The 24,927-nt window shown below is 45.3% G+C and overlaps 3 protein-coding genes across 6 annotated transcripts; 2 read left to right on the plus strand and 1 right to left on the minus strand.

The window, feature by feature from the left end:
- Window positions 1-1,407: 1,407 nt before the first annotated feature.
- Window positions 1,408-5,731, plus strand: LOC308406284 (thioredoxin-interacting protein-like). The gene is made up of 7 exons (XM_080897192.1): window positions 1,408-2,279; window positions 3,717-3,792; window positions 3,868-4,015; window positions 4,403-4,615; window positions 4,693-4,839; window positions 4,929-5,231; window positions 5,370-5,731. The coding sequence occupies exons 1-7, from the start codon at window positions 2,021-2,023 to the stop codon at window positions 5,415-5,417; spliced, it is 1,194 nt and encodes a 397-aa protein (XP_080753318.1). The 5' UTR covers window positions 1,408-2,020; the 3' UTR covers window positions 5,418-5,731.
- Window positions 5,732-13,656: 7,925 nt separating this feature from the next.
- On the minus strand, window positions 13,657-24,788 carry LOC308406339 (uncharacterized protein). Of its 4 annotated transcripts, none has more exons than XM_080897298.1 (8): window positions 24,402-24,788; window positions 23,425-23,746; window positions 22,968-23,304; window positions 19,163-22,686; window positions 15,984-18,978; window positions 15,723-15,842; window positions 13,944-14,060; window positions 13,657-13,873 (listed from the first exon to the last, which is right to left on the minus strand). In XM_080897298.1, the coding sequence occupies exons 2-3, from the start codon at window positions 23,673-23,675 to the stop codon at window positions 23,067-23,069; spliced, it is 489 nt and encodes a 162-aa protein (XP_080753424.1). In that variant the 5' UTR covers window positions 23,676-23,746; window positions 24,402-24,788; the 3' UTR covers window positions 13,657-13,873; window positions 13,944-14,060; window positions 15,723-15,842; window positions 15,984-18,978; window positions 19,163-22,686; window positions 22,968-23,066. The 4 variants fall into 4 exon arrangements, with proteins under 4 accessions (XP_080753424.1, XP_080753423.1, XP_080753422.1 ...); XM_080897297.1 differs by having other exon boundaries at window positions 23,425-23,749; XM_080897296.1 differs by having other exon boundaries at window positions 19,163-19,324; window positions 23,425-24,788.
- LOC308406337 (hereditary hemochromatosis protein-like) lies at window positions 14,057-15,990 on the plus strand. Its single transcript, XM_080897291.1, has one exon. The coding sequence runs from the start codon at window positions 15,003-15,005 to the stop codon at window positions 15,945-15,947; it is 945 nt and encodes a 314-aa protein (XP_080753417.1). The 5' UTR covers window positions 14,057-15,002; the 3' UTR covers window positions 15,948-15,990.
- Window positions 24,789-24,927: the final 139 nt, after the last annotated feature.

The following is a 24,927-nucleotide window of genomic DNA, read 5'->3' on the forward strand; positions in this document are numbered from 1 at the left end:
GAGAGTTCAGCATCCTGACAGCCTGATGGATGGAGCTGTCTCTCAGTCTGGTTCTAGCCATGGCGTACAGCTCCACCATAGCCGGACTGGCCATCGGCATTTGCCCGGTGGGCCGATGGGTTTGTTTGTTTTTTTTCTGTTTTTTTCCGTAACGGTATACACACTGAAAGGTGGTGGATTGGCCAGATGCTGGGAGATGTGTAAAAATAACTCAGTTGTTTGGCTATTGCGGAGCTTCCACAGATTCAGTAACATTAGCAAGTGATGGAGGCCAGCAGATGCAACACGCTGGCAGGTGGATGACGGAAAGGCAGGAGGAGCAGAGACCCGAGGCGATGAACTGAACTTCAGGTAAGAAGTTATGACCTGCAGTCTGTCTGGGTCAGATATGAACCAAGTTTAGGTGGAGTTTATTTTCGTTTTGCTGACTTTTTACAGTCAGTTACAGTAACTCGTACTGCGTACTAGCTAGCATGACGGAGTTTATATACTGCTGGGCGGGTGCTATGATGTTACTGATGTTGAACTTGTTTTATCTTATTTTATTTATAAGGTTAGTTAGTAGAGTTTCCAACTGTCCCGTAAAAAAAACGGAATCGTCTCGTATTCAGAGAAAATATTATGCGTTTCGTATTGAAGTGAAAAGGAACACAGTTTTTCCCGGACTTCAGCTAGAATGAAAAAGACACAAAGCTGGAGTTATTCTGTGTAGGGAAGTTATGAACTGTTTCTGAGAGACTAATAACACCAGGATCCTTTTCTAAGTAGCTGACAGCTGGTAACTGTGCAGGGGCGGGTCTAGCAAAGTGTTGCCAGGGGGCCAGGTAGGGCATTAATATGTTTTGTTTAGGGTTATTGTACATAGTAATTTTTTTAGGGTCCCATCATAATTTCTTCAGAAGTACTGTATATGATGCCAGTATTTCCCACATTTTCTAGATACTGTACCAGTGCTGTGTGTAAAATGCCATCAAAAAGTCAATTAAGTTTTATTCTTTCTCAGCTGTCTTTCTATCTCCTTTCACTTTGTAAAGGTTGCCATGTTAGAAAGAATATTTTGCCCTGCCATGCTGTTTATTGATGTGGAAAATGAATGGTTTATGAAAATATATCTAAATCTGTCATCAGTAATCAGTAATGATCATGTCTCACCTCTAGTCTCCTCTGTCTTAATTTCAGGTTTTCACCATGTGTTGTAGATAGTTCAGGTTAACTCGACCAAGCAGTCTACTTTCGGGTACTGTTTAGAATACCAGAATAAGGAGGATGGTGTAGATTTAAGTTTATGAGACTGATACATATATACCAACAAGACAGCGTCCATCACTGTGACAACAGCGTTTGTTTTCATTCAAAGGCTTTATGGTTTTTCCTATAATACCTGGTGGGCCGGTCTCTAGTCAAAATGCCCAGGCCGATTTTTTTGTCCCAGTCCAGCCCTGACCTCCACCCAGGCATAGTGATGGGTGTAAGCTGTGGATGGAGGTGTAGTGTATGGCGATGGGTGTAAGCTGTGGATGGAGGTGTCGCTGCCTGTGTATACGAGCTGTTTACTGAAGGTTTCTATTCTCACTCTGATGACTCCGCTCTTTGGGCGCTCTCTCTCATTTATGGCCCGCCAGCTTGACGCCCCGCCCACAGTCCATTTCACGCACTGTTCACGCGTCCACTTCGCGCTCCGATTGGCTGACGTTCTGGGCCGGCCAATCACAGAGTTCCCTGTAGCAGAGGCTTGGCGAGTTCACGCTGTCCGCACGTGCTGCTCGGAGGGTAGCGGGACCCCCGCCCCTCCTGCGGTATAAAACGGGCCGGGGTTGTTTACAGAAAGAATCACAGACGGTACCGACAGCCTGGCCCGGTGGCACTTCCAGTTCTCTAATTTAGCAGCTTCCCTGGTTCATTAAACCCTTATTTCATTTTGTTTTCGCGCCTCGGTGGCGGTTTCTGCACTAACCGGACATTTCACCGTCGCTCCGTGACACTCTGACCCCTTGACTTCCGGTCCGTTTCGGCCGTCGTCATGGTTCTGTCCCCGGCCAGCAGGCTGCGGCTGTTCCGGGTGGTGTTTTCCGAACCCGGCCGCGCCTTCTATAGCAGCGGGGACAAGCTGTCCGGCTCCGTGCAGCTGGAGGCCGAGCAGCCCTGCAGGGTGGACGGCCTCCGCGTCACCGCCGCCGGCTGCGCGCGCGTCCAGCCCCGCAAGAAGCGCGGGAGGAGCCAGGAGGTGGAGTACCTGAAGTACGACGAGGATGTGCGGCTGGAGGAGGCGCTTAGCCCAGGTGAAGCTCCGAGATCAGACAGTACAGGAATTAGTTAATCAATACAGGTATCGATTCAAAGCTCACATAAAAAAAACTTTATTATCCAGATCAGTTAGAGAAACACGCGGAAGAATCTGAATCTGCATGATTTTAGGATTTCCTGTAGTCTCTCAGTGATTGACTGATGTAATGCAAACTTTAATTGTACTTATAAAAACCCACGAATGAAGGAGGAGATTGTCTTCAGGGACCAGAGCAGTGTCTGCTTCACGCTGTAAACATGTTCATTTTAACATAGGAGTCTGCGGGTCTGGCTCACTACTGTCTCTGCTGGACTCCAGAGGAACTGCAGGATGTGAGACCCAGGTCGTGTCCAAATTCATGGGCTGCATCCTCCTGAGGACGGGTTTGTAGACCGATTATGTCACAGCGATGCGCCGAGGGCTGTCCAAATTCGTCGACTCCTCCGAATGCAGCCGACAAATGCGTCCTCCTTTTCCCCGAATTTGAAGGATGGGTCGGGTGTGTCCTTCGTGGCCCACCATATCCCAGAATTCGTAGCGCGGCCCAGCCAAACTCTAGTTTCCGGCAATGGCGGCCACTACTAAGTTTTAAAATTACTCTTATTAATCTTTCTGGGTCACAAAATAAACTTTTAACATATTTTCAGGCGAGAATGTGGGTGTGTAGACATATATTTTCTCGGTTTATCAAGACACCACATATTTGCGAAAGTGCTTCGACGTTTTCAGAGACGTCTGTTACCCACCAGCTCGATAGCTAGCCGGGAGCGAGGGTCACTGAAGCCGCAGAGAACGGCACAACTCCCGGCACATCATGTTCAGATCACCGCGGACTTTCGCTGCTCGGGTTAAATGTAATATATAAGTCACTTAGACAACCTAAAAATGTTATTGTTGGGCTTTTTTCAGTGTTTTGTTTGTTCGTGAGTAAATCGATTTGGCTGAGATCAAAGTTATTAGATTAGATTAAATAAAACTTTATTAATCCATCGGGTGGGTTCCTCCTTGGTTTTCACACAGCTGAATAAACGTCAAACAGAAAACTGATTAAACAGAAGTGTGAGACGGTCGAGAGTTTACTCCAGTGTCCTGTTATATTTTAGATGGCAAGAAGCAGACGGCCGAGTTTATTAAACTCCACCGAGACAGCGGTGACGCTAATCAGAAGGCTAGACCGTCCAATTTCAAAGCCGTTTACTTCCGGCCTACCCGACCTTCTGAGGACCCGGCCCACGTAGACCGCGAAGGCCGGGTCCTCAGCAGGATGCAGCCCATGAATTTGGACACAACCCCAGACAGGATAAAAACAAAAAGAAACGGAGGAAGTCGCTCTTTTTACTCCCAAGAAGTAAAAGCTCCATTTTCTGCAGTCAGAGAATTGAGCTTTAATGTGAAACAGGAAGTTGCTCATTACTTATTTCCTGTGTCTCAGACTCTGACGGCTGCTTCCTGCTTCCTGCTGGTAAAACCTTCAGCTTCCAGTTCGGCTTCGAGCTGCCACCACCCGGGTGAGTTTCCAGTCCCGCCGCTGCTTTCTGATGGCGTGTTGATCATGCTGCTGAACGCCACTGCTCTGCTTTCAGGTGCCTGGTGTCGTCCTTCAGAGGGAAGTTGGGCTCGGTGCGGTATTACGTGCGGGCCGAGCTGCGCCGCCCGTCCGAGCATGCCCTGCAGTGTGAGAAGGAATTTGAGGTGGAGGAGCCGCTGGACGTGAACCGAGCCGACCTGCTGGTACGAAACGCCCGGGAATCAAACTTCAGACAGGAAGTAGATTCTGGTTAATGCACATCTCCTGCCGCTGACTTCCTGTTCTACTGTTAGATGTTCATATCAGACACGGAGAAACGCTCAGTTTGTTACAGGCTTTTCTACTCTCTGATCTCTGTGATGTCATAGAGAGGGCTAGAACCCTACCCATCTGTTGTCAGTGAGGGGTAGCCAGTCAGAGGATAGTAGTCTTAAAGGGGGTGGAGCTCAAAGTAAGGGGGGCTCAGTATCAGTAAAGAAGGATTATTCTGAACTGTGCAGTTCAGAATAATCCTTGCATAAGGCCATGCAGCACAACTCTGCTGTGAGATGTCACCTGTGCTGCTCATTAACTCCTCCCCCTCCCCTCAGGCGCCGGTGGCAGCCTCCGCTCAGAAGAAAGTCACCTGCATGTTCATCCCTGATGGCCAGGTGTCCATTAGCGCTCAAATCGACAGGAAGGGCTTCTGCGAGGGCGAGGACATCTTCATCAACGCCAAGTTCGAGAACACGTGCTCCCGCATTGTGGTGCCGAAGGCTGCCATCATCGCCAAACACTCGTATGCCGTGGACGGACGCACCAAGGTGACGCCCTAACCTTTACTTTCAGACGTGAGTGCCATGGGACAGGAAGTGTGACCTGTGCGGTTTCCTGTGTGCAGGTGTTGCGTCAGAAGCTGTCGGCGGTGCGAGGAAACCACATAATTTCTGGGATGTGCGACATGTGGCAGGGCAGGACCATCAAGGTGCCCAAACTGAAGCCCTCTCTGCTTGGCTGTGACATCATCCAGGTGGACTACGCTCTCATGGTGAGAGACCACTAATGTTGTCATAAGATCAGAAGTAAAATGAGTAAAATGGAATGATGCAGGCTTAACCTGTAGCCCCACCCCCTCAGATCTACCTGCACATCCCCGGCAGCGAGAAGCTGACTCTGGAGCTGCCGCTGGTCATCGGAACGATCCCGTTCAGCGGCGTGGGCAGCCGGACGAGCAGCATGTGTAGCCAGGCCGGCTCCAGCTGGACCTCCTTCCCCTCGGCTCCACCCAGCTACAGCAACATCCACCGCGACCTCAGGGTGGACGGCCCCCGCACGCCGCTGCTCCACGACTACGATGGCACCGAGGACGAGGAGGAGGAGGGTGGGCTCATAATGAGAGCGCCTGAACTTCACTGCCCCCCTCCCCCCGTATACAGTGAGGTGAGCGCGCCAGTTTAACTTAGTGTGATCTCAGCGACAGCAGCAGCACTTTGGACATCACGGGGTCGTTTGGCGGTCTGCTGTCAGCTAATCCTGTCCTGATGATGTCATCCATTCGTTTTTCTTTCTCTTCTTCAGGTAGATCAGAACTCTGAGAACTCCTCTCAGGTGGTTCCCATCTTCTGAGGACAGCGTCCCCTTTAAACGGTCCAACGCCCCGTCTCTCCACCAGGACACGGGTTGAGGGCGGAGCCTCAGCTCTGCCTCGAGATCTGACCTGACAGCCATTCCCCTCTGATTCAGCTGTTTCCTGTCAGTGAAAACAGAGAAAATGTTTGTTTTTTTTTAGATACTTGTTGTTGCATTATTTACTGTAGTAACAGGAAGTTACCTGTGTGTAAGATTTTGTAAATAAGAGCCTATTTTTTATTTTTTTTATGTGATACATGAGTTGAAAATGTTTGGGTGTTTTCAGTTTGTTCCCAAACAGCAAAAATAAAGCGATCATGAAGAATGTTGACTTTTATTCATTTTCTTTTTGTTGTAGAAACTAAATATTGCTACAGTTTCATGAAATGAAGATGAGTACAAAAACTGAAAAAACAGCCTCAATGGCAAAGTGCAGTGCCCCGCCAAAGTAAAATAGTGTTGGCCCGCCATAATAAAGTACAGAGCAGGGCTGTCAGATGAACTTTGAATTTTGTTTCTTTCAGAATTAAAATACTTTCTGAAAGTGTTCTCCTTTAATAATGATGATGAGGAGGAGCTTAGAGGAAAAATAAGTTGTGTTTAAATGTTTCGGGTTCTCCACTTCCTGTTTGATGTTGTTAAACACGGTGAGAGGGGCACTTCCTGGGGCCCGTTCTTCGTACGTCGCTTACTACATCCAAGATCAAATCATCGCGCTAACTCTGAGCTCGCTATTCCGGTTCCCCGAACACACCTGTTGTTGACGATTAGTACAGCTGGATGAAGTAATGTGAGATCACTGGGTGGCCCAACAGGGGCTACGCATCGATAGTAGAAACATTGATCGGCAACCCTTTGATTGGTCGGCGAAAATGTCGAAGGAGCACGCTCGGTATTCTTCGGCAGCAGAGCAAGAACTCTTGAGTGAGGGATTTTAGGAGTTTCAGAGTTTAATTAAAACGCAAGGGAACACTGCAAAGGCTGCAAAAGCAAGGCGAGAGGGCTGGCAGGAAGTTGCTGACAAATTAAACTCGTAAGTAATTTAATAATAACAATAATAATGGAGTGGATCTATATAGCGCTCTTCAAGGCACCCAAAGCGTTTTACAATGCCACTATTCATTCACTCTCACATTCACACACTGGTGGAGGCAGCTACGGTTGTAGCCACAGCTGCCCTGGGGCAGACTGACAGAAGCGAGGCTGCCATATCGCGCCATCGGCCCCTCTGGCCAACACCAGTAGGTGGTAGGGTAGATTTATTATATTACACTATATTATCCAATATTATATTACATTATATTATATTTACATTATGTTATATTATATCCCCTTTCACATTAGAGCCACAACAGGACCCACTAGAACATGGGAACAAGTAAAAGTGAAATATAAGAATATTCTACAGAATGGTAATATTGATCACTTATATTGCTTTTCGTCTCTTGGACAGAGACCCTGAAATAATCTGTTTGTTTGTTTATAACAGCAACCAAGAAAAGGGCAGAGCAAAAAAAAAGACAGGTGGTGGTCCTGCACCCCCTCGTCAACAAGTTGGTTAAGTGAATAATACCCTCACGGGAATATCGATATCTCTCTATGAGCACACTGTCGCGCTGAGCTAAAGGATCCTGTCTGTCCCGCAATATACGCTGAATTCTGAGGACTCTCCTTATCAATCTTGCACCTTCCGCAATGGGTTGCTCGCGTATACGGACAGGACATGACTGCGACAGACTTCCCAAATCCACCTTGGCTTTTATAGCCGTGGTCTCTCATCTTGATTACACGAAGTAAATTGCAATTGCTACTCTGAAATCTGACTTACATCTGTAATAATCACATACATGTAATAGAATGTTAATAGTACATTTCCCTTTTTTAGGAAATGACCTGTATGTATCTGTGTGACATCAATAAAAGGATCAAGTGCTGCATTATCTTTAGTTACACTGATAATATGTATTTATGGTAACACAGTGGTAAAATATCGCTGTTGCTTTCGTATACATGAAGCGGAGATACCTGAGTGGCCGCGATCTAATCCTGTTTACATAAAGTAAACCTGCTCCCAAGCAGGTTTACGCTTACGGCTCTGTTGCTATGACAGCAAGTCCCGGATGGGCTTCGAAGAACCGAACGATCCAGGATCACGCAAAATCGTCAACAGTCAAATCCGGCTAACTTACTTAGCGAGGTACGAAGAACGGGCCCCTGCTCTGTGATTTAAACATGTTCAGGTTTACTTCATAACAGCACTGTCAGTGCAGCTCTCCTCACCCCAGCCAGTCCCTGAGCCTGGTTCTGCTGGAGGTTTCTTCCTGTTAAAAGGGAGTTTTTCCTTCCCACTGTCACCAAAGTGCTTGCTCACACACGAGGTCGTCTAAATGGAGTTTCTGTGTAACACTGTAGTCTTTGCCTGACAGTATAAAGCTCCTTGAGCCGGCTGTTCTTGTGGCGGTGCTATATCACTTAAATTGAATTGAACTGCCCCCTGCTGGCAGGAGAAATGAACACGTGACTGAAACATGTCAAATAAACAAGAAAAAACAGTCCACACATAACATCCAGAGATACCTGACACAGAGGACCACAAATGTGTGCGTGTGTGTGTGTGTACTGAAGTGGGTAAGAGGTCGCACAGATGCATTTCTGAGCAGCACAGGTGCATCTGTATTTTTAACTTCCTGTTTTTCCTGGAAAGATGAGGACACGCTGGACAAGGGCGTTTTTAGAAACCACTGACTCACTGCAGTGTGTGTGTGTGTGTACACGTTTAGACGTTTTTGTGAGGACAGAGAATTGGCATGCCACTATACTTGTGGGGACCAACAGCCCTTATGGGGACATCATGTCTGTCCCTGCGGGTTTGAAGGTAATTTTGAGGCTCAAAATGTGGTTTTAGTGTCAGGGTTACAGTTGGGTTAGGCATTCATTTTTGATGGTGAGGGTAAGCAGCTAGGGAAAGCATTATGTCAATGGGATGTCCTCACTAAGATATGAAAACCAGTGTGTGTGTGTGTGTGTGTGTCAGCGGTGGTGTGTGATTGGCTGAGGATCAGCGTGACAGCTTCTGACTCAGCCACTCATGTTTCCAGCTCTGCTTCCACTTTTAGAGCCTGCAGGCAGAAAGCAGGGCAAAGGTCAGTATCACAGCCTAATGTCTGAATCCACACACTGCACCTGCAGCTCCACACTCACTTTAAGGACAACAGGTCAGCAGGTCGCTAACGAGCCTCTGCTTTATTATGATTGTTATTTATTAATATTTACCTGCACCTTTAGTTAGTATGACCTGAACCCTTCAGCCTGTTTCAGAGCTCCCCTGTGTCGGCCTGACCGTGATGTACTCTGGATTATCTGTGTCTGCATGAGTCCAGCACTGACACTTTTGGGGCAGAAAGTCACAGGCTCATTTCCTTCTTGTTTCCTTACAATCAGGTCTTTAAGTCTGACGTCATTAGCCATGTCTGGGCCCAAACTCTGCTGCAGGTCCCAAAGTCAAATGATCACTGTAGCATTACTGAGAGTTGAAAAACTTCTAAATTCTTTCATCTTTAATAAAATGATCAGCGTTGCTGCTTTACCAGGTGAAACAATTACGTTTAACATCCATGAAAACCAAATTTATTACATTTAACAGAGTTAGAAGTTAGCAGGAAGTTAGGTCGCTAGCTTCCACCTAAACATGATGTAGCATGTTCTGACTGAGAGATTTATGAAGCATTCAAACGTACAGCTCTGCTATCACTTCCAACATAAATGAAGACAGGAAACTAAACAGCAGTGACGTTTGTAGGGTTACTGAAGTTGGGCTAGCTGGTATATAATGATGTGCTACGTGGCCGCTAGCAACACAGCTATGTTAGCATAAACACAGTGAAGCTGGAGGATGAACGCTAACTTTTTTCCACTTGATAAAAGTTAACTTGATGGTTCGGGACAAATGTAATCGCATGGCAGGATGCTGTAAACGGACCAAACTTCAGTCAGGAGAACAACTGAGATAATCCATCCACAATACGAGGTTAGTCATTAATATACTGCTGCTGGGCTGGAGTTACATCGTGAGGTTTAAAACTGAGCTTTAAAACGATTAGCGGTAATAAAACCGAAAGAGGCCGACAGCAATCACTGACTGTTTTTAGGGGCTTGTTGAGATTAAATAGAACAAGATACAAAGCATTAAAACATATTAAAAACACAAAAGCCTTATTAAATGCAGACTACTTCGGGCCTGGAAGCAGGACTCATCACGTCATCACTTAAAAACCGAATAGCAGATTTTATTCATTTTACAAACTCAGGAAGTCAAATAACGACTTTTTAATAACGTGTTCATGGACACACTCAAAGAAGCAGCTGCTGGACAAACAGTCCAGGTTAAGCTGGTCATGCTGCAGCCGTGGCAAAGAATGCAAACCGTTTTTATTATTTTTGTCTGATTGGTCACAATCCTCAAATCTGCCCAGAGACAGTGAAAGAAGGATGCTGATTGGCCTAAACTGCCCCGGAACTCAGAGCTCAGAAAATGAAAGTGAAGACTCTCTGAGACACAGACGGATCGAATACGGATCAGGACCAACCGGAATAGATCAGGACTGATCAGCTTCATCGACATGTTTGTCCTGCAGCTGATGTTGATGTCTTTGTTGCTCCACCGCACCATGAGCTCAGGTAGTGAAAGCTGCTGTGCTCACCTGTCTGACTGTACCTGTATCTGTCAGTGTTTGGTTATCTGTTCGATTCAACGTCCTGATTAATTCAATCATTCAGAGACTCAAATGTCACATTTTTAAATCAAAGGTAAAAGATAAAAACATGGTTAGTGATTTCACCGATGGACCTGTGATGTCAGACTGATTTTACAGGTTCAAACTTTTTAATCTCTCTGTACATTTAAAATGTTGCTCGGCATCGTGTAAAAACTGGATTCAAACTTGATTTTAGAAAAGGAAGAAAAAACAAAAAAAAAACCCTAACTTTGACAGCATTTGTAAGGATTTCGTCATGTTAGGGCTGTGTGGCAGGCAGGGATTGACCCAAAGTGCAGATTCAACAGAGGCGAAAGTCTAAGTCAAAAAGCAGCTTTATTACTGAACAAAAAAACATACAAAACCTAAACTGGGAATCAGGAAAACTAAGCATACGTGGAGGCACACAGGGAAACACACAGCATGAGGGAGAAACACAGGGCTACACTGAAGGATAAAGAGGGGAATGAGACACAGGGGGAGAGCACAGCTGGGCGTAATCTGACATGACAACACCAGGGGAAGCAAAACTCAAAACACTGACATAGGACACAGACTTTCAAAGTAAAATAGGAAACATAACAGACGCGGACTTGACGAGGGGATACAGCTGACAGAGAACAAAGGGAACACACCGGCAGGGATGAGTGTACACTAAACAGAAGGAGCACAGAACCACAACCAAAGAACTAGAACACAAGAAATGCAAAGGACCTGAGGAGAGGGGAATACTAGAGACAGAAATCAAAACCAAGAGACGAGCAAAAACACATCATGAAATCAAGGATAACTAATACAAACAGAAAAAGTCCACAGACTCAGGACCATGACAGATTTCACACTTCTCCTTTCCCAGGTATTCATCATTTACCACATCATGAAATTATGTGAAATCTAGACATCAGTGTGCCTCGTTTTGTTTGGTAAGATTGTCTTCATATGGTCAGGGAAGAGACTCAAACGACAACTCAACTCTGGAAGACCCGGCTCGACAACTATGGTATGGGGGTCAATATGAAAAAGACTGAATACCTGGAAGGAGACTCCCCAAACTGATGGCACCATCATAACACAGAGTTGAAGTTCCGCTACCTGTGTTCAGTCATCAGCTACAACGGAAATATCACCTCCGATGTCCGAGCACGAATAATGCAGCCTGGTTAAAATGGCGAGAGGTCACTGGTGTACTTTGTGACACAAAAATGCCAGATCGACTCATGGGAAAATGGCTGCGCATGTTGGCCCGCATTGACCACACATGAGCAGGCCCTAAACACCACGATCTCCGTGGTGTTTAGGGCCTGCTCATGTGTGGTCAATGCGGGCCAACACGGAGATACACGTGCTCCGATGGAGAATGGGAATAACGAGATGGGACCGGGTTATTAACGAGGACATACGGAAGTGACTAGGTGTAGCCCAAATAAAGGAAAAGATGCTCGAGTCCCACCTGAGGTGGTATGGACACGTGATTCGAAGCGATGAGAACTCTGTAGCAAAAACGGCTACGAGGATCGACCCAGGACGCCGGCCTCGAGGCAGACCAAAGAAACAGTGGCTGGACAAAATCAAAGAAGACATTTAGACCGTTAACGCATCACCTGAGGACGCCTTGGACAGAACCAAATGAAGAAACCTTTGCCGAAGAGCGGAACCTGCACCAGTAAGTAATTTAGTGGCAGTTAGTAATGCCACTAAAATCCCATCTCTCTGGAGCTTCTGCTCCCGGGCCATCTGCAAACAAACCAAAGAAACCATTTAAGCATAAAAATCTACAAAGAAATAACAATAGACCCTCCTCAACTGCACCAAAGATTAAAACTATTCAATCTTAATTATTAATCATTAGTTCTAATAAGTCCCTGTTAAATCATTTAATAATTGATCAAAAATATTAAATTTTCAATTCAGTTCAGATCAATTTTATTTATATAACACCAAATCAGAACTAGAATACTTTATTAATCCCTGAGTAGTCTAAGGAGCTCGGGAAGAAAAGCGTCTGGACTTCTTTAAGTTGCTTGAAGACGTTTCATTCGAGAAGCTTCTTCAGTTCTGAGGTCAAATGTCCCAGCCATGTGGGGCAGGTCTGTCAGCACACAGAGCTGAGTGAGAGGGGCTGTTATTGTGTGTGTATATGAATCTCTCACCCCAACCAATCACAGCAGATGGCCCCGCCCCTCCCTGAGCCTGGTTCTGCCGGAGGTTTCTTCCTGTTAAAAGGGAGTTTTTCCTTCCCACTGTCACCAGAGTGCTTGCTCATAGGGGGTCATATGATTGTTGGGATTTTCTCTGTATGTATTATTGTAGGGTCTACCTTACAATGTAAAGCACCTTGAGGCGACTGCTGTTGTGATTTGGTGCTACATAAATAAAATTGAAATTGAAATTGAATGATAGCAAACATTAAAACACATTTCCTGCACGCAGAAATGAATTTTCCTTGCTTGAAATAATTTTGCTGTCAAGATAGAATAGAATAGAATAGAATAGAATAGAATAGAATAGAATAGAATTCAACTTTATTGTCATTGCAAATGCACAAGTACAGGGCAACGAAATGCAGTTTGCATCCATCCAGAAGTGCTTTAGTGATATAGATATATTACAATATATATTAGCAATAGTATAGATATGTAAGTATATTACAGAAATTGTCACGATCCTGGGTCTTAGGACCCAGTGTTTTGAGTTCTAGTTCATTTTGATGTTTATAGTATGTTTAGCTCATTAGGCCTCCTATGTTCATTTGCTTATTAGTTCCCCCTTGTGTTTCAACCCATGTTAAGTCTCCCCTGCCCTTCATGTCTCTCTGTGCCCCCTCTGTTCTGTTTATTGTGGGTCTTTGCATGTTTGAGTTTCTTGTTTTCTGTCACCCTGCATTGTGCATTATGTTCTCATGGTTGGTCTTTTGTTACTCCCTCTAGTCTAGTCTCTTGTGTTCAAAGCTGATTATTTCCCTCTGTGTATTTTGGTTCTTAGACCTCTGCCTTATGGTTTGTCTCTGTTTCTTAGTTGCTGTCTCCACTGTGTCTAGTTCGCGTCTCTGTGTGATACTTCCTGTTTTACTTTGAAGGTCCATGCCTCATGTGAGTGTTTCTAGTTTTGCGTCTCTGTCTTGTCCAGTCCTGATTTCTCCCAGCTGTGCCCTCCTTCTGTGTCTCATTCCCTCGTTATCCCTCTGTGTATTTAAGCCCTGTGTTTCTCTTTGTCAGTGTCGTAGTCTCCCTCATAGCTGTGTGATTTTTCCCTGTGGCTCCTCGTGCTTTAGTCTCCCCAGTTTAAGTTTAGTACTGTTTTTTTGTGTTTCACTTTATGCCAGCATTAAAGCTGTGTTTTTGAGTTTACGTTTCGTCTCCGTGAGTTTGCGTTTGGGTCCTTCTCCTGCCTGCCACACAGCCGAACCATGACAGAAATGGGTCTATTATGGTATGTTATTGTCACGGGTTGCTCTGAGGATCCACTCGCAGGACTCTGGAGTGTGTTGTAACAGAGACCGTTTATTCACAAAAATCTTCACCAAGTGTATTTACAGGCAGTGTGAGGACAGTGCTATATACAAGATGTGCGAGGACGGGTTCCAGGGCTCCAGGGAAAACAAGGGGATCACACACATGCTCACGCCAACCTCTCTCCGCTAGTGACCAGCCACCTCTTACACGCTCCACACGGGGAAACACGGGGACGGGTCCGGGGAATCTAGAACAGAGAGACAAATGTTACTTTCTGAGGCGGAAGTGTGGGAAACTAGGGCTCGACGTGTACTGACAGGAGTCTTCACAACAATCCAGCGTTGAACAGCTGATCTCCTCCTTCTGATATACCAGCTGGTCTGATGAGGCCCAGGTGTGCATGATCCGGGAGGGCGTGGGCTGAGGGCGTGAACCTGCCATGAGTTCCGCCCCGGCAAAACAGGGGAGGGGGAGAGAGATTGCTGATCAGTGCCTTGCCGACCCCGCAGGTCGTGACAGTTATAATGTACACGGTATGAAGTATGTTGTGAATATTCTATAACTATAAGTATGTACAGGCTGTAGTGAGTACAAGCTATGTGCAGGCTATGAACAGGATATAAATATGAAAAACTATACAGAATATGAAATAAATAACTTTACAGAATCTGAGATATACAGCTATACAGAAATGGGAACTATGCAAGTTGTAAACAGTTGTAGGATTAAAGATTATCGAATGTACAGAATGATTATTTACACAGAGCTATACAGTAGTGCAGTTAAGATAAGTGAGGGTGTAGATAGTTTCTACAGAGGCTATAAAGTGCTGGTGGTTGTGAGTGGTGGTTCAGTCCATGTTATTATTGTGTGTTTGAGGGTACAGTTGTGCCCTCGAGGCCTGGAGTTTGACACCTGTGATATAGAGTGAAACAATGGTTTCACCCAAAACCTGATAATGACCTACATGCTTTTGTTTTTTTTACAATGGTTCATGTGATGAAGCACATGAAGCACCTGGGACTTTTTACCATTTGGTTTTAGAACTGAACACGCTTCTGGGATGAAATGTCTCAAACAAGGCTAACACACCAACACAACAACCACTGTGCTTACACAGGCCACGGAGAGCAGCCACTGGTTGCAGGACTCCGACCTCAGCCAATGGCATGATAATCGGGTTCAGCAGGAGCCAGTAGTGGGGAAGGGTAGAGCCCAGAGGTCGGGAGCTTTGGGAACATTAGCCTGAAGTTTTACGTTATTTTAAGTAACATTGTTGTAAATTTGTTCCATCAGGCACAGGACGACACTCCCTCTGGGCGCTTGCCTCCTACATCCCAGGCTCTGCCCACTTCCCAGAGTTCACTGTTGTTCTGATGTTGGATGACATCCAGGTGGGATACTATGACTCAAAGGTCGACCGGGTGATGAGGGCGAGCACGGCATCTGACCACGAAGCGGAACTCAACCTGGGCCAGGAGCCCGTGACTGTGCTACGAGACATTTACTCCAGCATGAAGAAGAGGCTGAATCTGGTGAAGCATCGCTTTAACCTGACCATCGATGGCGTTCATGTCCAGCAGAGGGTAACGGGCTGCGAGGTACTGGAGGACGGCCAGCCGGCACTCATCATGTTCAGAGACGGCTCCAACGGGCAGGACGCCGACAGCCTGCTCTACAACATGACCCACTTCACGTATGCTGTCAGGGAAGGCTGGGAGATCCAGTGGGACGCCCTAAAGAAAACATCCTTCCAGATGCTGTATTCAAACATATATCTACCGTTCTGTGTGCGGACGCTCCAACACTTCCTGGAGCGCGAGAAGCACCTTGTGATGCGAAGGGTGAAGCCTCGACTCCGCTTTATCACCAGGCAAGTGGTGGGCGGGGCTCAGGTCACCTGCCTGGCCACTGACTTCTACCCTCGCCACATTAACCTGAGCCTGCTGCGGGACGGCCAGCCCGTGGACGAAGGCGAGCTGCGCATTGGCTCGGTGCTGCCCAATGGGAACGGCCTCTACCAAGTGAGGAAGACATTGATGGTCGACGAAAAGGAGCTGCAGAGGAAACACAACTACACCTGTGAGGCGTCTCACCTGAGCCTGGACAACCGGCTGAGGGTAAACTGGAGGGCGGAGTCATCGTACTCTCACAGAGTTCATTCCATCTCGCCTCTGGTCTTCCTGCTGCTCGCTGCCGTCCTGCTGCTGCTGGTGCTGAGGAGGAGGAGAAGGAGGAGGAAGGAGAGGTCAGAGGGCGTGGCAACAGAAACACAGGAGCAGGTGGGAGAGAGAGAGCAGTCAGACGACCTCGTGACGTGACTCTGTGTGGCATCAGAATCACCTTTATGGGTGTACCTTGATAGGTTTGTAGCTTGAACCTATTCGCTGGAACGTTGAAGACAATATAATTACACAGCAAAAGCATTGAACACCAAGTAGGCAGAGTTCTTCGTGTTACTCATGCATGAGGGAGACCTGCCTGGAGCCAAGTGTCGTCCCACCACTTGACCTCCATCAGACTCTCAGCCAGGTTCCCCATAGCACTCCTTTTATTGTGGTTACATGAATATGCATAGGGTCATTAACATATGACGTCTACATACAAACAAAGAGTACCGTGTGTGTGTGTGTGTGTGTGTGTGTGTGAGTGTGTGTGTGTGTGTGTGTGTGAGAGTGTGTGTGTGTGTGTGTGTGTGTGTGTGAGAGTGTGTGTGTGTGTGTGTGTGTGTGTGTGTGTGTGAGAGTGTGTGTGTGTGTGTGTGTGTGAGTGTGTGTGTGTGTGTGTGTGTGTGTGTGTGTGTGTGTGAGAGTGTGTGTGTGTGTGTGTGTGTGTGTGTGAGAGTGTGTGTGTGTGTGTGTGTGTGTGTGTGTGTGTGTGAGAGTGTGTGTGTGTGTGTGTGTGTGAGTGTGTGTGTGTGTGTGTGTGTGTGTGTGTGGGGTCAGAGTGTGACCCCATAAATGACTTCCCTAAACCTGCTGGTCTGGAAGTCCAACAGTTCATCTAAACAAAAGGCACTTAGCCTAAAACAGATACAGCCACGTTTATCCTACCATAAAACAATAAAACAAGGTACGACCTCTTCCCATGCTCCCAGGATGTAGGTGTGCATTCCAGTGTGGAATACACACCAAGCCTTTGCAGCCTGCTAAAGATCACACATCCTATCACTACACAATTGATTATACACCTCTAAGCATATATGGTTAAATATTTCTAAGCATAAATGACAATCAACAATACAAAACCTAACAACCTACAGAAGGAACTGAGCTCCAGTTTGTCGCTGCTCTCGCTGCAAACAGAACACAGTAACATGTATGAAATATTAACATGTACAAAAATATATTTGCATATAACATATTTCCATCATGACCTCTGTACTAACAGAGCATCTGTGGAGGCGGAGCTCCAGTTGTAGTGAGAGAAATTCTACGGTTTAGATTGGATTTTACTAATTAGCAGTATGTGTGGATGCAGACTGATAGTCAGTCTAACTAGCATTAGGCACTCGCGACCAATTAAGGTCACTTCCTGAAACAAATAATGGAGATTAAGTATCGGAATTTCAGGAGTGTGACCCCGCCTCCAAACACGCCCCTTCTGATTCTCATCTCTATATGTTCCCCCACTTCTGCAAGCTGTTTATTCTCATTTACGAGCCCCACCCTCCCTTTTCAATTCTCTAACTTCTTCACTTCTGTGTAGTACACGGGTTCTGCCTGGCCCCTTCGAGGCCTTCCCCAAACCGCAGCTCAGCTCATGTCTAAGCTTTTACCTACTAAAACGCTGTCAAACATAAAATGAGGGCGTGGACCCAGCATGTGAAATAAATGAATTAATAACACAGTGCTTCAAAATACTAGAAGCTTCAAAATGAACCCACAAACAGAAATGTCCTTCTGTTATTTATAATAAAGTCATGATTTTATTTGTGTCATATTTATTTATTGATGGATGCTGTCACGAGTTTTTGTGTTTCAAACGTTGTAACTACGTAACGTAACACTATGTTCTTATTGTTGTTCATGGTTTTGGCTTTCTTTAGTGATTGTTCCTCCCTTAGTATTTACCTCAGCAGTGTATACTCTGTGATTTCCCATGTCCCACGTTTCATGTCTCCCCACTCATTGTGTAAGCTGTGTGTCCTGAGTCTGTGTGTTTCCTGTTTTATTTTGATAGTTCCTGTCCTGTGTGCAGTGTATCTAGTTTCGCTTCCCCCTGTCTCGTTAGGTCTGATGTGTCCCAGCCAGGCCCGGCCCTAACCAATCTGGCGCCCTAGGCAAGATTTTAGGTGGCGCCCCCCTACATCGGCAGTGTAGTGTATGTACTCACAAGAAACCGAATAGCTTTGTCTTTGACCCTTTTTTTTTTTTACTTAAAGAAAGCAAATTCACAATCAGAATAATTAACAAGATAAAAAAATATATGAATAAATAAATGAATACAAAAAAATAAAAAATGAATATATGAAATACAATAACACCGCTTGATGCTGCTGCAAAACTGGTGGGTTGTGCTGCTGAAGTGGAGGCAGCAGCGGTAGATGTGGTAGATGGCCCAGGGGTGGGATTTAGAAACTTCAACAGTGCATCTGAAGAGAGGAGTATGTGACACCACTGAGTATTAAAGTCTAATAATAAAAACATATGATTCCAGGAATAAAATGAAATGATATAATATAAATGAAAAACCAAAGAGATATATGTATGATGTTAACTGATATGCAAATTAGATTAGATTCAATTTATTGTCATCATTACAGTGAAATGCTGAATAGCAGAATGCAAAGTAACAGTATAATATCATATGAGAATGTTATGTTATGATTATCTTTGACCGAATCACAGCAGTGCTCATATTAAAAAACAGCATTCCCTCTCATGTGATATTGCTTAATTAACATTAATGATGTGCGCTTTAACAACTAGGCTTACAACTATAATATATACAGGGGCGGAAAAGTGACTATTACCTGCAGGGTAAACGTTAGCTAACCAGAAGGCAATAACAATGTAAACAAAAAACACCTGCTTAAAAGATGAATACAAATGAGGAATGGTGGGAAAGGTGGGAGTACTGTAATTACCTAACGTTACATTATTATTTTCCATAACAATTTAGCCCCCTCCACAATATTAACTGACGTTAAAACAGTTAACTAGCTATTTATTGATTAGCAATTAGCGAATCATGTAACATTAGCTTAATGCTAAAAATGTAGGTTACTATCACATTCAAATAATTTCATGTAGGCTAACGTTACCTACCTCTGTCTTTTTCTCGTTTCTCCTCCTCTTCTTCTCTCTTTTTTCTTCCCTGGCCACCTGACAGTTTTGGCCGTTTTGACATCTTGTGTTGATTTTTTGATGTGGTGACGTCCAAAAGGAACCATGATACGGGAGGGAGGGGGCGCACCATGCGGGGAGGGGGGGGGCGTAATGTTGTAACAAATAATATTTCTATTAAATAAGATTTACTTTGCATTTTAATTAACGTGGGATTATTTTTTGTATTTAGAAATAATAGTACCAACTTCTTTTTTTTTTTCCCAACATTTGTGGCACTGGCGTGGCGCCCCCTGATGGTCCCAGCTGTGTTCCCTCCTGTCCCCGTCCTCTCATTGTCCTGCTGTGTTTTCCTCTGTGTCCGCTTTAAGTTTTCATCCCGTGTACGAGTCCTGCGTTTGGGTCCCTGCCTGCTGCAGCACACACCGTGACACATGCAAAGGAAAAGAAATCATTTACACATAATTTCAGTCTTCAGTTAAAATAAGAACAAAGAGGTCCAGTTTGTGTCTGAGGAGACGCGAAGAAAACATGGATCGGCATGTCTGGAGTCGCAAAGACAAGAAAACATCAAATTTAAAAATCAGAGCCAGGAGGAATGCTCAGAGGGCAAAGGTCATCAGTTCACAGAAAGAAAGCAGGTGGTTGGCCACAGCTGCAGAGGTTTGTATCTTAACGGTGACCATAGCTGGACTGGCCATCGGGCATACCGGGCATTTGCCCGGTGGGCCGCTGGCGATTTTTTGTTTTTATGGGCCGATGGATTTTTTTTTTTTTTTTAAGGAAGGGTATATATAATGAAAGGTGTTGGATTGGCCAATTGGTCATGATCGACTCTGGGCTGGACCAATTACAGCCGAGGAGGCCGGATGCACCCTCCCCCTTGTTTAGCAATCACGTGATTTTCGCGCATTGCTAATAAATGTGGGTCAGTGGCGATGAAGTCCACTATACCGTTCTCACGGGAGCAATGTTTCCCACCTACAAGGGTGCAAATAACTGTAAACCTCTGCCAACAGCCAGAGCTCAAGTGGTACATTTTTGTGTAACCTACCGTTCTAACAGAAGTTTAGGGGAGGACGCGTATCAGACTTTCATAGTTAAGAAACACCAACTTGCCCAACTCGGACCAAGCACTCGCAGCTTCAGGTTTGCAAAGGAATACCCAATTGCCCACACCTGCGCTTATGAAAGGAGCGAAGACCAGCTCCGCCCACCAGGGGCGGTCCCAAGTCTCCAGGTCTCACCTGTCACATTCATATCACTAATTATGTTATGAAAATGACGCATTAACTACAACAGCAGACTGACCTGTGTGGAAATGCTTGGAAGCTGTTGCTTGTGAAGCTCGCACACAAGAATTTCACTCACATGTGCTGTACCAATGTACCTGCACATGTGATGTGACAATAAAAGTGATTTGATTTGATTTGGAGCAGACTAACCTGTGAGCTGGAGTGTTCTGGGACGTTATATTTGGTATATCCAGACCATCCGTCGGCTCTTACTTCGGAAACATGGCTTAAAAAATTTCTCTTCAACGACGTAATCCGATTAAAAAAAACGATCTCTTTACCCGTCGGCTTCCCGTGGCTGTCATGCGACCGGCTATTGCAGTTAATAATACAACAGCTTCTTGCCATTTTTTGGGTTTCTTTTTATCGCTGTGTAACTGAGTTCAATTGAAAGCCTGCGTGCGCTAGTACCTCTTGCCACAAGTTCCCAGAATCCTTTGCGGTTTTACCCCTGAATGACGTCACATTTTCAATCTTTGTCCTGGTGGGCCGGTCTGTAGTCAAAATGCCCGGGCCGATTTTTTGTCCCAGTCCAGCCTTGACGGTGACCCTGTCCTCCAAATATGGTGTTTTACGGTAAACTTCATCTGCTGAATCTGAGCCAGGCTGAAACACCTGGTCTGAAGCCTGTGGGAGGTGTACACCTGGTTCATACACCTGACGTTATTCCAAAGCACGACAGAGTCCAGGGACACATCATTCACCTGCACCGTAATCCGTGCAGTGACTCCCAAAGTGTGGGCCGTAATGGTGAGAGAGACATCAGGCTGGTACAGGCGGAGCTGGGTTAGTCCTCAGCTGCACCGCAGCATGTGCCGATCACTAAACGTTGCACTTTGGTAAATGGTAAATGGCCTGTATTTGTATAGTGCTTTACTCAGTCCCTAAGGACCCCAAAGCGCTTCACACTACATTCAGTCATCCACACATCCACACACTGGTGATGGCAGCTACATTGTAGCCACAGCCACCCTGGGGCGCACTGACAGAGGCGAAGCTGCCGGACACTGGCGCCACCGGGCCCTCTGACCACCACCAGTAGGCAAACATGGGTTAGCATTTTGCCCAAGGATATTCGCTATGCAGCCAGGAGGCAGCCTGGGATCGAACCACCTTTACCTGCTAGCAGTTGCTGTGTCCGAATTCAGGGGAAGGACGCTCATAAGGACACTAACTACCTACGTCACAAGGTAGTGTCCTTAGACGGACGGGTAGTCAGAAAGTGAGCGGCTGTGGGCAGCCCCCTTTTTTTCTCCATAGAAACTTTATTGAACAAACAATGAGTATCCAACATAACAGATGGGCTGTGGACAGCCTCCTAGTCTTCAACTCCGCCCTTACTTACGTGTTTTTCCCGTCGCTAGCGCCACAGCGCGAAAACTTTAAAATGGACCCAGAAATGTCGCTCAGTTGTTTGGACAATTTTAATTCTCGAGGAGCTAGAAAAACCTTATCGTCGTCGCCCGCACGTTTTGTACCTTAGGCTCATCAGAGACAATCATGTCCAGGTAAAATAATGTCCTTTAATCTACACGCATTTAGGAATTACTCAGCTAATTACACGATAATTGAATTATTACCGGCGTTGTGCCAAGAAGTGTTCGCCTGTCAAAAATGATTTCCAATGTTTCCAAGTGTAATATGTGTAATATCTTTATGTATGTTGGTAAATAGACTTCGGTGAACATGGTTTACAAAGGAGTTTTATATATACAATAATTACCTGTTGTTCAAGTATCTTTATAACTCTGGTTCTAATGTAGATACAATTGATATATTTGTTTTGCTGTCTGCTGTCCTCTTGGCCAGATTACTCTTAAAAAATAAATTTCTAATGTCAACAAGATTGTTTGTGAACTGGATAAATAAAGGATAAAAGTCACTGCCAAAAACTGGTTGCAGCTTCTACCTGTTCCAGGAATGTTGCTGGTTGCTCAAAGTGACCTGATATCATTAATGAGGGAAACATTTGACATGTTTCACATATTATAAAACAACAAGTTATTCATAGCAGGTTAAATACGAGCAATCAGTTTAGGGCAAAAACCGGAAATCAGTTTTTGGCAGACGATCATTTTTTGGCACAACATCGGTCATTCTTACACATGTACTGTGTCATATAACATATATAAACTAAATATCTTTGAAACTGATAGAATCTAATCTTTTGTTTTTACACAGCACTTTATCAAACTGTTGTCTGCTACAGAGTTACAAGTATTATACTAATAATACAGCACCCACCATCTCCTGCTTGCATATTTCTGAAAACATCTGAGTGGTGTGGCAGCCACGAGTGAGCCCTGCAAACCCTGTGGATGGACGATGCAGTGGACAGTGGGAGGATCCTAAAGCTCTCTTTGCAGACCACCCTGTGTGATTCTCCACTCGCTGACCAGAAAAGACAAACCGCAGGTCTCAGTTGCAGCACCATCCACGTCTGATCTTCAGTAACACTGCCAGAGACTTCCTGTAATCTATTACAGTTGTAAAAGAAACGGTCCAGGACCAGGTCACTCAGCTTAATCCTGTCTGAACAACTGTAAATATTGTTTTTTCATCTTTACTGTGTATTTGAAATATTCTTGTTTAATTGTTTTTGTTATTTATTTATTGCTATCAAATAAATATCCATGTAATATTGTTCAAAGTTATGTTCATAAATCAAATTGAGTCAATTTATTAATACCATAAAACCTTCAAACCAATGCAACACATAAGAAATATATTCAAATAAACACATTTCTCAGTACGTAACTCATTTGGGAACTGATCTTTCTAGAAGTGAAACAGTCGGTCCATCCTCTCCCTGCTCTCCTCTCCTCTCTTTGCTGCCTCATGTCCTCTCTGATGAGGTCTAGCAGCTCATCATCTTCTCCTCTTCCTCCCTGTCGTAGGTGGCTTCGTCATCGCTGTCGTTTTGGTCACCCACTGCTGTGCTTGGCCCTGGGGTGTCCTCGGGGAGAGAGGACATTAGGACAGGAGGCTTAGTGGAAGGCATCTGTCCTATCACCTCATCCATGAGGGCAAACCAGGGCCAAGCAGAGCAGTGGGCTTCCCACTGACCCCTCTCCTGAGCCTGGATACTCGCAATCCTAAAGGCAGAGGAAATCAAAGATGACAGCAGGCAAATAAAAACACCACAACTCTTAGTAGTTGCACATTTATTAACTTGTGTTCTTAAGAATCATCTTCTTGATAACACACAGACGTACTTTGTATTCTTTAAAGTTATCTCATGTCTTCTGGCCTGCAAGCGGGTGACTTTCAGACACCAGAGGAACGCCGTGTGGACATCACAGGTCAGCAGCGGTCCGTGAGTGGTGTGGTACCGGGCCACGGGAGTTGAGGCTCCGCTGTGAAATTTATGGTTTTCAGGGTTTGTATCGTTAACTCGGTTTCCCTGGGTCTTTCCCTTGTTGTAGTTGTGCGTCTTATTTTGAAAGAAATATTTACACGTTACCATAACGACCAGAGAGCATTAAGCGGCAGAGAGGAGGACGTTACTCTCAATGTTGGCACATTTTCAGGAGGACGCTGCTAATAAAGTTACACAATTACTCAGTACATTCACGTTTGTTATTATATTTACAAAATACCAGTTTTTGTCTTGGTCATTTTATGTGGTTGCATTCATCCGCGACACCTTAAAGGCTCCGTGTCTGTGGCGCAACAAAGGTTGGGGACCGCTGCTGTGCAGCATGAGGGTTAATAGGACCGCACTCATATGAATATGATGTGTACATTGATTTATTCTTGTACCTCCACGCCGTAGCGGCCCAATTCTTCACCCCAGTGAAGAGGTGATCGTTTTCTCCTCGTTTTAATAAATTAAGCCGTTTGGTCTTTGTTCCCCACAACATGTCACCAATTCAAAAAATCTAAATTAGCTGTATCCATCCATCCATCCATTCGCTTCCGCTTATCCTTTTCAGGGTCGCGGGGGGCGCTGGAGCCTATCCCAGCTGTCATAGGGCGAAAGGCGGGGTACACCCTGGACAGGTCGCCAGTCTGTCGCAGGGCTAAATTAGCTGTATGTAAGTGGCATTACATGAAAAACCGCGGGACCCGCAATACAAGCTGGTTTACGGTTATTTAAATAAAAGGAACATGTCTCTGCAGATGCCCAAAGCTTAACAACACGGCCGCTACAACAATTTAACTTTTGTACAACCAGATTTTATATACTTACATTTGAAAGTGTTTTCCTCTTCGACCACCATCGTTATCAGGAACAAATCTCCTGTATGACCCGCAATGAATCCTGGGATATAGTAGGACACGAAGGATACATCGGACCCATCCTTAACATTTGGGTAAAAGTAGGACGCATTTGTCGCTCTTTGAATTCGGACAGCCTTCGTCGCGTTGCTGTGACGTCATTGCCTCCAAATATGGCATTTTGAGCATCCTTCCCCTGAATTCGGACACAGCGAGTGACTCATGGTGAAAGCAGCCATTCATCTGACCTCAGTCTCTCCTTTCCTAATGACGATGTCCCTCCGTCTATTTTGATATGACGCTCCTCCACAGCTGTGCATGTCCTCTGACTGTGAGGCCTGGGTGCTAGATGTTACCAGATGCTGTTGTTGTTGCTGTGTGTTACTAGTTTTTGTTTTACCACAGGCACGAGTGTAACGATGGTCCTCCTCAGACCAGCTGCTGCTTCCTGTCACGATCAGCTGGTTCCAGGAGGAACGTTCCCTGAAATGCTTACA

Source organism: Rhamphochromis sp. 'chilingali', assembly GCF_963969265.1.
Source record: "Rhamphochromis sp. 'chilingali' genome assembly, chromosome: 11".
Lineage (NCBI taxonomy): Eukaryota > Metazoa > Chordata > Actinopteri > Cichliformes > Cichlidae > Rhamphochromis > Rhamphochromis sp. 'chilingali'.

Excerpts from the sequence above, each read along its gene's own strand:
- LOC308406284 (XM_080897192.1), top strand. The coding sequence starts at position 2,021 with ATGGTTCTGTCCCCGGCCAGCAGGCTGCGGCTGTTCCGGGTGGTGTTT. Across the intron at positions 2,280-3,716 it reads GGAGGAGGCGCTTAGCCCAG|ACTCTGACGGCTGCTTCCTG; the intron begins GTGAAGCTCCGA and ends CCTGTGTCTCAG. Across the intron at positions 4,840-4,928 it reads AGGTGGACTACGCTCTCATG|ATCTACCTGCACATCCCCGG; the intron begins GTGAGAGACCAC and ends CCACCCCCTCAG.
- LOC308406337 (XM_080897291.1), top strand. The coding sequence starts at position 15,003 with ATGTTGGATGACATCCAGGTGGGATACTATGACTCAAAGGTCGACCGG.
- LOC308406339 (XM_080897298.1), bottom strand. The coding sequence starts at position 23,675 with ATGGTAACGTGTAAATATTTCTTTCAAAATAAGACGCACAACTACAAC. Across the intron at positions 23,305-23,424 it reads ATAACTTTAAAGAATACAAA|GATTGCGAGTATCCAGGCTC; the intron begins GTACGTCTGTGT and ends CTCTGCCTTTAG.